This window comes from Brienomyrus brachyistius, chromosome 6 (genome assembly GCF_023856365.1).
Source record: "Brienomyrus brachyistius isolate T26 chromosome 6, BBRACH_0.4, whole genome shotgun sequence".
Taxonomy (NCBI): Eukaryota; Metazoa; Chordata; class Actinopteri; order Osteoglossiformes; family Mormyridae; genus Brienomyrus; species Brienomyrus brachyistius.
The window spans coordinates 22,885,026-22,897,399 of NC_064538.1; the positions used below are offsets into that span (position 1 = coordinate 22,885,026).

Consider the following 12,374-nt stretch of genomic DNA (forward strand, 5'->3'; position numbering starts at 1 on the left):
TAAGCCTGGTGGCTTCAGCATGCCAACCTCAGGAATGAAGATATTATGGCAGCAATCACTATTCCCGGTGCCATCCTCTCATTCATATACAGGTGCTTCATTTTGATGGGTGCCTGATGAAACGAAGCAGCGGAAAGAGGACTGGCCCGGCATCCTAACTCACTCATCCTATCTGCTCCCCACTCTCAGAGGGCAGCCCACCAAGGACAGGTAAACACACCTGTTCAATACTAACCCACGGTGATGAAGGGAAAAGCCACAGAAAAACAGCCTGGGGAAAATCTCAGAGCACTTTATGTACCTTGTGGGCATATGAGCAACAGGAAAAGGAGAAGTCAGTTCAGGGACAACAGCATGAAACGCAAACATGACACTTATTGGAGACTGATAACATCAGACAGCCTGTTCTTCAACTCTTCAGACAGTTAAAGAGTTACTTTGCTGCACTGGAGGGGACAGTGTAGCCTTGCGGTGAGTGGAGTGGGTCTTTCATGTTATTCTTGACCAATCTAGGGCTCTGAAAAGCTTTTTCTAACCAAGATCTGTGGTACCACCATGCATCGTTCACAACCATGTGCATCTTACTGCATTCTTTAATATGCCAGATCCAAAGGGGCAGCTAAAGCTGAGCCGATTCCCCCAAAACTCTTGTTTCGAAAAGGGACAAAGGAGAAAATATATTAAATGCTTAAATTTTACCATGTTCCCAAGATGGCTTCTACACCCATCTGTCCTCTGTTGTCACCCAGAACTGCCGCTTCTATTTTGAGGCAATTTGTCTCAAAGTCTGTCAGGTGTAGATTTTCAGGTGTAGATTTCCATCCATATATTGTTTTTCTGAAGTGGTAATAAGATCCATCAAAGAAATAAGCATGAATAAATAGAGTAATATGATCAAACAGTGGTATCCCGTTGACAAGGTCAAGTGTCTTCCACAGTCGCCCTTCCTTTTGCTGCCACTAAACAGTGTTGCTTCAATTTAGGTGCCATTTGACTCAATATTTGAACCGGAAAGATCTGAGAAACTATTGAGTTATCATGCTGACAAGACCAAATGTCTGAGGCAGCCCTTCGCTCTGCTTCCACTATGTGGCACTGCTCCAACTGATGATGCAATTTGTCTCAAAATGTTTTTTCTCAGTATAAAAACAAAGGTTTACAATGTACCATCAAAGTTGTAAAAAGTTCCATGAAATGAGGTTTGAGTTAATAACTTCTTGAGAAAGTGTCTGCAGTGGCAAATGGGTCCCAAAACCATTTGTATTCCCTGTTAGGGGAATACAGTGATCAGTGCGAAGGGGGGCACCAGTGGTGGGTCGGTTCAGCCAGCAAAGTCTCCATCGCTCAGTCCGCATCATTAGCCACTTTCACTCAAAATTCACGACTATGGCACATAAGAATGTACCATCTCTTCCCTGGGAAAAAAACATATGTATAAAATTTCCCCCTCTTCAACACATAATTTTTGGGAAGGTATTTTGAAAACATAGGAATGACAGCAGCAAAACATCAAAACAAGGAAAGACAAAGTAGGTAGGAATGGTGGAGACACTAAGCCACACGTGGCACAGAGTGCAGGGAATCCTCTCTTCCTGGGAATAGGTCTGTGACTCCAGAGCCAGACTGCCCCTTGCCTGCTACAGCCAACAGAGCAGCAGGACATCCATCTTACAGGCCTGGGTTTCTCATGCGATGCTCCAGCAGCCTGCCCTGCACACCCACAAGCAGGGCTCCTTCCATCTTGTAAGGGCCACCAAGATCCATGTCAGCTTTACCTCTATGTTATGTTCAATTAAGTGCGAGTTACAACAGCAGATGGAAAGAACATTTAACGTTTGCGGAGAATTAATTAGCCTCATTAGGAGCCACATGCAGCGTCAACACTGAGTAGGAGGCGTCCCGTAAGGGGAGTGAGTGTGACCAGAGAAGCAGGCTGGTCCACAGGGACTTCAACTTGGCTGGAAGGGGTTTCATGGTCAAGCTTCTCTGGATTCACTATCACTAGAAAGAACACGCTGCCAAACAGCGTTTCCCAACCCAGCCCTCGGGGACCCCCAGGATTGGGAAACACGGTTCAAAAAGACTGCTTTGGGGAAGGGGGAGGCTCTAAAAGTTTTCACCACTGTTAGGAACTACCACACAAAAAGCTGTGTATACCGACATAATGCTGTGTGTTATAAGGTAGCTGAGAATCAATGCATAAATAGGGTTGCAAAATTCTAGGGAATTTTTAAAGTTGGAAACTTTCCATGGGAATTAACTGGAATATATAGGAATTCACAGGAATATATGGGAATTGATGGAAAGAAATAGAACCTGCAAAATTGTAAATTAGCCTATAACAGGGAACTTAAGTGTAGCTGGGGAAAAAAAACATCTTGTCGGCACTAATTGTGACATCATTGTGTAACCAACTGCTTGTGAGTAATTATGTGTGAAAACACCCCAAAATAAGCATCTGCATCAGAATGCACTGCTTATAAGTCATATTCTATGCTGTATTATTCATACAGTTTGATTTCTTTGCTATATCTGACAGCTCACACAGTGTTTCACAGAGTTCAGTATTTCCAAAATTCTCCAGCTTAACTTCCCATGGAAAGTTTCTTGGATGTTTGCAGAGATTTACCAGAAATTTTCTGCCCCTTTGCAACCTTAGGCATAAATGAGATCATTACTCCAGCAGCATAAGAAATCAGAAACAGATCTTTACTCAAATAAGTCCAGAAGGTCATCCATCCATCCATCCATCCATCCATCCATCCATCCATCCATCCATCCATCCAACAACCAACCACCTATCATCACTATCATCAACAACTAATCTAACATAAAAAGTCTCTGTGTACATATTAAACTAGATATAACTTACAAATTGACGTGTATTGGTTAAGGTTGCATAACATACCATCTGAACAACTCAGAATAACCCAAGTTGGACCCTGATGCCTGTTCTCAGAACCAGTGCTGGCTGAGGGCCACAAAGCTGAAGTAGCATTAGCCATGAGCATGACAGGCTATGTAGCCATCACAGAGACAGCCGATGCATTCTGGAAAAAGCAAAGTAGAATAATCAGGGCACTGTGGCCTTGTCACAATCCCACCGAGGAGAAAGGCGTCTGCATAGGGCTCTTATTGTTACCCATCTGTTACCCCCACTGGCCAGAGATGTCTGAACCACCCCCCCAACCCTGCCCCAAGCTTGGAAACATTAGTCAGAGGCAAAACATGAGGCCTTCCGTACAGAGCAACAAGAGTCACTGTTATGGCGGGGTGTACTGAAAGTACAGAATGAGGAAGGCATTTAGAGGATGGGGAAGGTTAGGGTGCACTTGAGGGTGATGGCATCAACACAGTCAGCCAGAGATTCCCACCAGAAGGAACCTTCTAAGTGTCGGCATGGTTTAATTAAAGAGAAGGGCAGGTGATTTGGTTGCAATGAAAGGGACACATCTCACAGTGAGATTACATTTTCATCACACTGATTCTGGGTAGGCTTTATTCACTTAACAACATAATCAAACAGCTGGGGCAGGAGGGGATGCTTGTTTGGGGCACAGTCTCTTAATGGGTCTGAGCAGAACACTTTGACAGCATGCAGAGTAATCTCCCACCTATGAGTACACAATGTATTTTGGCACTAGAGCGCTAACAGATGGGACACTTACCCATTACCTCTGGTTACCCGTATTTTCTCTTTTGTAAAGAAATGGCAAATTAGCCAGCATTCCTCAAAAAAGCCCTCCACCTTCAGAAACTCTCGATATCAGGGAAAACCCTCGATTAATACAAAATGGTTCCTCCTTGGCCCTGTCTTCCTGCTCATGGCAGTTTTACTTACACAAAATGGTCTGTAGGGAGAATTAAATTGATTGGTTCAGAGCGATAACCAATCAGTTAGTAGAGGAGGTGGGTTCAAGCAACTAGAGGAGGCAGGACCAAGACATCTGATTGGTTGGTCCCGCCTCCTCTAGTTGCTTGGTTTCACCTCCTCTACAAACTAACTGGTTATCGCTGTGAACCAATCAATTAAATTCTCCCTTCAGATCATTTTGTTTTGAACATCATTCAGCTAATACAATGGAAGCAACTACTTGCATCTGGTGCGCCGGTGTGGAATCCATTAGGGATGTTTTAAGGAATTCTGTGCTAGTTCAGTATGGATCGACTTTCATTCCGGGACAAAGGAGCTGCATTTCCTGCTGTCCTGGGAAAGCTGATTCCATAGGGCTGGGGGTGGATAATGGGGGCATTTTTCTTTGTTCACATGCATGAGGGTGTGTATAAAGGGTGCAGAAAGTGAAAGCAGCCTAGCCACAGAACAAGAGAGTCGGCAGCAAATGGTCATTCACAGCATAACCTCATAAACTCCTGAAAGGATCTTAGCAAATCTAGAACAGTCAACCTAGAAAGACAGTGACACACTTAAATCCTTGTGCTAAATTTGGCTCCCATAGCAGAGGCACCTGGGCTTTATGGCTGGACAAGTGAAGCATCTAACATCTGGGAAGTAACCAAAGTTATGGACAACAATCTCCAAGATCTGAGCTATCAAAGACCACACTATAAGCAAACCGGAATGTTAGCTGAACCTCCAGGAGTCCAAAACTAACCTGTCATAGCCAGGTGTCTCAACATGCATGATTCATTTGTTTAAACAACAAACATGGCAGGATAATGGAGACTGCAAGAAGTGTCATCTAAAGAGGGGGTGTCAGCTACAAGCAAATAGCAGCAGGTAACTCTGACTATCACTGCAGGAGGACACCAAAGACCCTGTTCCTGACACCATGTTCTGTTGACAGAACTGGATCTGAAAATACCTAAAGCAAAAAACCATAGACCAGCATGAGGGGGACCGTGGGGTGAAAGCAGAAGAACAGCCCCACAATGGGGAGTGAAGCAGCAGCTGTTGGGTACAGCTGCTTCACCGCAATTGGCCCAGCGGTACCGTTGGAATAACTGCAAACTTATGCCACATGGGCCACACGGGCACAGTTGTTTGGAGAGTTGTTGAAGAGGCAGTTGTCTCAGGCATTTTGTTGAAGGGGGAAGTGTTTGCAAGCCTCACAGCTGCCATTTCGCTGGTACAACATGCCCCAACACATGGGCGGTCATACATCACACTCACAGAGGAGGTCCCCCCGGCCGCAGAAGCATACGGCCAAAGAAAATGCAAGAACAACAAATGATCAAGCAATGATCGGGCAATGAGACACAAATCTGGCATGATGACAGGCTGGCTGTGGCCCACAGGAACATCTCATGTATCATGAAATGAAACATCTCATCATGCAGGTACCAATAAAGGCGGTACCAAGTGATAGAGAAAGGCAGCAGGATTCAGGTCAGGAGCTTCACTGCAGATGCTCTCAGAAGTATCTAATTACCGAATATCTCCGTCGGAACGAGATAAGTGTTGACTCCAGCCTTCGATAAAAAGTAGCGAGCGGCGGGAGGGGGAGAAGGAGTCAGGAGTGCAACACCTCAGTTTATTATACAGCCAGCAACATGGATGGGGAACTTTCTGGGAGCACAGATTCCGTACAGAAGTGAGAGTGTTCGAGATGACACGCATGCAGGGGGAGGCACGGACTGTGTTTCATTTCCCTGCAACTTTCCTGAAACCTAACATGCTTTTCTGCCAGGCGGCCGATGCCTCACTGGGGCAAGGGGGGGTGCAGACGAGTGCAGTGCGGGGACCCGGTCTCGGTCTGATCCTATAGGCTTTCGACTGTTAGCGCACCTGCTAACACTGGCTGCTGTGCTAGTTTTTAGCTTTTATCTATGCAGCATATTTGCTTTTGTCCATTTTCCGGCCATCTGATCACAGGCACAGGGTCCTAACCTGCTGAGCCACAAACCATCATGAGTGTAACTTCTGACTCCTTCTCTGACCTGGAGTGGAAGAGCAATGATGACAATGACAACAAGCCATGCCTGTTTATCATAATGACTCCTGCTCTACAATCTTCCTACCCTCATGGCCCTCACCAATGCCCCCCCCAAAATCCCTCTATTTCCCAGTTCTCTTCACAAGCGTCTCACTATAGAGATTCATCCGTGAGTTCCATCGATTCCAGGATGAGTCCCACAATGACGTCCTCAGCACCTCACATCTCCTCTCACTACGCAAACTAATTACGTTTCCAAACTGACCCCCGAATCCTTTTTTTCTTAAATCACATCTATAATTATGATTCATATGGCAAATTAGCTCAAATCAGACCATGCATCTTAATTAACGTGCCAGTCAGGTGGTGAGGGGGGCAGGAAAGAGGGGGGTGGGGGGGTGCCTGAATTTCATCATAAGCTTGTGATGGCGCTGAATTAGGATGAGCCGCCTGCTCTAGATTGGGCTGCTGTAGATGATATCTCACTGTTCATTTTACGCTACGGTGGCAAATTCATTAATAGTGCAAACTTTTAATAGCTGAGAGACTCTCCTGTGACCTTCCCACTAGTGTTGCATGCTAGGGGTCAAAGCAAGCACATCATTATCACAATGGGGCTGAGGGGACTTGACCTCCATCAACCAATCAAAGCGGTGCCCAGCTGCCGGTGACATCATCAGAAGGGCAGTTCCTCACAGAGCAGTCAGCTGAGAAGGGAGTCTTAATAGGCTAAGCAGACAGATTCTGAACTTTAAGGGGCTCCTGTAAGGTTTAGACACACACGCGCCCACACATACACACACACAGAAACACACACACTCACAGGATTCTGATCTGTGCAAGCCATCTGCTCTCCAGCTCAACTATCCACCAAACGATAAATTCGCTACGTCTGGTGGTACACTAAGCATGTTCTACGTCCCTCCCAGGAAGAGTGTTGAATTTCTATTAACGGAAGACAAAAAAAAAATGCAAAGTGGCTGAAATTCGAAATACTCTAGGCTTTGTGTTAGGTGTCGTCTGGTTATATATATAGAACAGTAAAAGCATTTGAGGTTTCGTGACAACTTCCTCATCCAAGTTCCCAGCCGACAACCTCCTAGCCTTCCTGCATGCGGATGCATGCACTCAAGACTCACGACAGGAAGGGATGCCTTTACAGTCACTCAGCAGTGTCCACAGAACAAAAACCTTGGTGACAATATCAGTAACATAAATACATGCAAAGCAAAGAATGACTTCACACAAGGCACTGCCAGTCACTCCACAAGTGCATCCGCAGCACCAGATTAACGGCACAATTATATGCTGAGAGCAATGAACCAATACAGGCTCCTCCAGTGGTACGCAGAGGCTGGGTGAAACACACGGTTCATTTAAAAACCTTTCGTTAATAGACGAGCTGGGTAAATAAATAACTGTGGTCAGGCTCAGTTTCAAACCTGGAGGCAAGTCCACAGTCGTCGTCCTTCATTTTAAACAGTGGTTCTCAATCCTGTTCCTGGCACCCCCTGCCAAAACGCTTTCATTCCAACCCACACTATCACATTCATTATTAGCCTATTAAAAGGCAGGGTTAGAATGAAAACATTCAGGCGGGGGCGGGGGGTAGGAACAGGATTAACAACCACTGCTTTAAAGGAATGTCTGCATGAATACAGAGGTCTCTGCCACTCCTGAGACAGAGGGGCGATGGCTTTCGGATCCCACGGGTACAGAACGGTTTTAAATGATACCGCCAGACGCATCGTAGCCTCATCTTACAGCCCATTTATATCTGCCTCCATTTGGTCCTTCTTATGTGGATGGCAGCAGATCACTACTTCTGGACCATGGGGAGCCAAGGAAATATAACATCAATCAACACCTATCATTTCAGATACTCCACTGCCTGCCTACCCAACCAAACTGTGCCTGTAGCGTCTAAGGCTAAGGCACAACCCCAGAGAACACTTGAAAGTTCAGCCTCAAGGACTAAATGACTGAGTATCACATCAGCAAGTGCAACATAAAAGCTAAGTGTGGCTCTGCAAGTGTGCATGCATGTGGACGGTGCTTGTGTGCAGTATCTAGAACCATGCCCCAACTATGAGAAAACATGACCTCCACCTAAGATAAGCTGTGGCAAATCTGATTTCTATATTAAAATATGTAAAAACTACAGATACAATCTGCTGCTGAGGCAGCAGGAAAATCAACTTGGTTCTCCTGAGAAAAGCAATCTCTGTTTCTGAAGATAATCCTTGAATAGTCTGATAATCTTTGACACCACTACAAAGCTGTGAGGACAGGGCAGTGACTGAGGCTGACCAATCAGAGAAGTGGCACAGTCCTCCAATCCCACCAGCTCACAGCATAGGCATGATCAAATCCTGCGTTCGATTATCTCTCAGAACTCGGAAAATCCGAGGTGAGTGACATCATGTCCGACAATCTCCCGTTCGATCTACCACATCTCGGAACAAACATGGCTGCCTCCATGAACACGCTGCTGTGTGTTGTTGCTTTATATTTTAGCAGATTTGGAGTGAGATTATTTTTTCCGAGAGACAAACAAACAAGAAACACGAACTAGTCAAACCACATTAAAATAAATGTCATAAAATATTTTAGTATATTCATAGCAATATTCTTTTTTCCACAGACAAACAAACTACAAACAAACAAAATACACTAACAAGTCTGGTAAAAATCTGATATTGCACAGGATACCGTTTACAATCATGATATGGAATTCTCTAAATCGAACACGTACAATTACATGTATAACTATTAATACATTTAACAAAATAAACATTTTTAAATATTTATAAAATAGGATTACTGTTGACTGTGCAAGCCAGCATGTTGGAATTACCTCACAGGAGAAACAAAATTCTGTCCAATATCAACGTCATAAAAGAGGCGTGTTTCCGATGGGAAGTGACGTTTTTCGTGACGTTTTCATCCGAGTTCCGACTCGGAGAGAGATGATTGAACGTAGGATAATGCTGCATTCTGTTTACCTCAGAGGTCAGAAGTCGGAGGTAGGAATGGCATCACATCCATATTAACTGCATTCCAAGTCAGAATGTCATTTATCAATACCAGGGACTTGTTTCAAAAGCAGGACTTCTTGGTTAGCCAGTTGACTAGTCGGATTTAATTTATCCCAGTTATTTTTGATCACTTACACTGAGCACAGACTACCTTAAATCCGGCAAGCTGACTGGTTAAGCAAGAAATCCTGCTTTTGTAACAGGTCCCAGTTTTAGCCAGGTTCCCTATTAGCCATTGTTAGCAATATCAGCTGATCAGCCATTACGTGGTATTTTGCGCACACAAACACCACAGCAACATGTCCACAGATGGCGGTTGAACGGTACCTTGTTTTATGACAAATTTAATAAAACACAAATGAGACATAAGTGCTAATAAACAGCATGAAACTTCAGCTTTCACTTAAGTTTGTAAAGGGAGCAGCCATCTTGAATTCTACAGGTTGGTGCTGCAGAGGTTCCTCTGACATTCTGAGACAGAATTCCGACTTCGGGGGGCATTCCAACTGAAATTTCCGACAATTAACTCGGAATTTCCAACTTCCGAGTCCAAATGGAGCAAGGAAATATGCTGCATATTCACAGTCCATGGGACCAGTATAGGGTCCTGCACCTTTCATTAATTTACATCACCCCAGTTCCCAGTTAAGACAAACAACACCATCAAGAAACCCGAAGGAAAATGAGTGTAAAGACAGTTTTAATAAAAAGCAGACCGGGGGGTGAGGGGGGGTGGGTGGGGTATTGAGGTCATCTGCTCTTGCCACAGTGTCCTAATTGTAAATCAATACAAACACACTTCTCTGCCTCTAGATAACTGCAGCCTTTCAGAGTGCTAACAGCTCAAATGGAGATTCTGCAGAACAACAGAGGACAACATAAATGGGTGTATACATCAACTGCAGGCTGCTTGAAAAGTTCACCATCCAACATAGTCTACCGAGGGGGGGGGGGGGGTGGCAACTCGGGCAGGAAGGCTGCCCACTGACCAACAAGTCAGATTTATTTTATACAAACATCACCTGCCCAGATCATTGTGTCATGTGCTCACCAGACAAGGAAAACAGGTTACAACCGGTGCATACCTTCTTCATCCTCCCGCTGCGGGTGCCGGTGAAAACCACTGTATTGCCCCTGTAGTCATAGGCAGCTACTGAGGTCATGCCGTCTTCCTTGTCCACAAACAGCGGCAAGCCCTCAATGGTGCTGGTTCCACCCAGGGGCTGGTTGAAGTCCTGGCCGCAGAAATTGTCATCGATCTGCAGGGGCTGGAAGAGAGAGAGCAGTGAACCCGACAGCCATGATGATTTACATATCATTACGAAAGCCACACACACACACTTTGCCACCTAGAACTGTTAATTTATGAATCTCTGCCTCATGCAAGCCCCCCTCCAACGCCAACCCCCACCCACCTCACAGTTTTACTCTCTAATTCAACCAGTAATTAATTATGAGCCTGGTCTGGCTAACCCGGTTAGGCAAGGGCTGCTTCTTTGATACAGACTAATTAGTTAGGTGCATATGTGAAGACAACAGGTGAGCCAAGATATCACGGATTTATCTCTTATGGGTGGTGAGGATGTAACTGAAAATGATAACAGTATAGCCAGGCGTAAGAAGTTAAAAAAAATCACTAAAAGGTGCCTTGGGGCATGATTCTCTGTAAGTTCTAAAGAGACGTTCCAAAACAGAGTTCCACGTCCCCAACAGAGTAGGTGACCATGCCTGCAGATACTGCACCTACAGAATACTGACCCCCAACAGGCCACAGCAGGATCTCATTAATAGCAATGAGGCCACATGCACCCCTCCCCCCCCCAACTTTGGAGTCTGTGGCCTCCCACCGAAGCCGCTCATGTATCACCCATCCAGTAGGGGAGGGCGTGGGGGGAGCATCAGACAGAGCAGCAGGTTACCAAGCCTGAAGCCGTGGGCCCCAAGAGAACCACAGGCACTCAGAACAACAATAACACCATTCCCCAGCAAGAGGCTGGGCCCATATCCCTGCTCCCATTAACGGCGAGAGCTGAAAGATGAGGCTGCAGAAGCAAGAAGCAGATAGATACAGTGGGGCATGGGCGACTTTGTACAGTAGAGGGGAAAAACCCTCAGGAATTACATGGCATTCTGCATGAAGGTCCCCTAAGCTGCAATCTGATCACAATAATGCATACAGAATCTTTATATATATATATATATATCTTTAATGAAAAAACAGCTTAATCTGGGTCACTGATGGAGAAACTATGTGGAAAATGCAGGATAACATACTCTTTAAAAAAGCACAACCTGAGTCAGTTATTACAGTAAATTCCAGTGTGGGTCTGGCCTCCCCTACAATATAAAATGACCACAATTTGGGGACCAGTTTTTCACAACAATTTTGCTAAAGTGCAGTCAAAACAAAGTCCTGAGAAGGGTTGTGGAAGCTCATAAGGGTGACAAAAGGCTTTCTAAAGCCATGGGTCTCTAGTCTATAATCTAGAAGATCATTTAGAAATGGAAGAATTCAACTCTTGCACGCAATTGTCCGAGACAACACAAGTAATCTGAAAAAAGCAATGGATGATTTGGGAGTCGCTGGCTTGGGCTGCTTTGATTTGAGTATAATGTATTACAATATTTAAGTAAAAAGAGCTCTGGTATTGGAATCTGTATCGTTATGGGCAGTGGTGCATCAGAACTGTACCAGACCTGAAAAAATGTGGATCGGCCCATCCCCAGTACTGTAGGGTTGCTTTGCTGCCCAGGGGCCTAGTTGGCTTGCATTGACTGGGCAGCCAATGAATTCCAGCCTGTATTAGAAAATCCCACCACAGAATGTCATTTTATCTGTCTAATGCTCTAAAGAATTTGGGTCAGGCGACATCACAATAAGCCACAGGAGCAAATCAACAACAGTGTGGCTCAAAGAAAGTTCCATATTTTTGAAAGATCAAGTTAGAATCCTGACCTTAATCCAATTGAAAAGCTGCTTTGTGATCAGAAGCAAACTTCTAGAGAAAGACCTGCCTTAAAAATACTGACATTGTATAGAGGAACGTGGAAAAATACCTTCTACTACTGCAAAGTATGATCAGTAGCTTAAAAAGGCATTTGGTTGAGGCTGCCAATACAAAACAACCCATTAGTTACAAAATATAAGGCTTCACATAATTTACCACCAGTTGATTTGACTTGAATTACTTTGACAGTTTAAACCATCTGTTCCAAAAAGATAAAGCAATAAAACAATGTTTGCAGTAAATTTCAATAATACTGTCATTATTATGACTTTGATAAAGATCAAACTGGATCTTGGAATAACACAATGCATATATCCAAACATTTTTAAATGTTCACAAACCCAGCCCAACCCCCATGCTCTCATCACACTGTAGGCCCAAGCAACCACACAGAAGGTGATGTAGCACCTCAGGATAAGCTGTAGCTGGCAGCA

General features: G+C 44.7%; 1 protein-coding gene across 1 annotated transcript in view; it reads right to left on the minus strand.

Moving 5' to 3' along the window:
- Positions 1–12,374, minus strand: part of LOC125745103 (plexin-A1-like) — a 149,178-nt gene that overhangs the window by 105,155 nt on the left and 31,649 nt on the right. Inside the window, 1 exon segment of the mRNA XM_049017601.1 lies at positions 10,018–10,200. Within this exon segment, the coding sequence (XP_048873558.1) occupies positions 10,018–10,200 (183 nt within the window).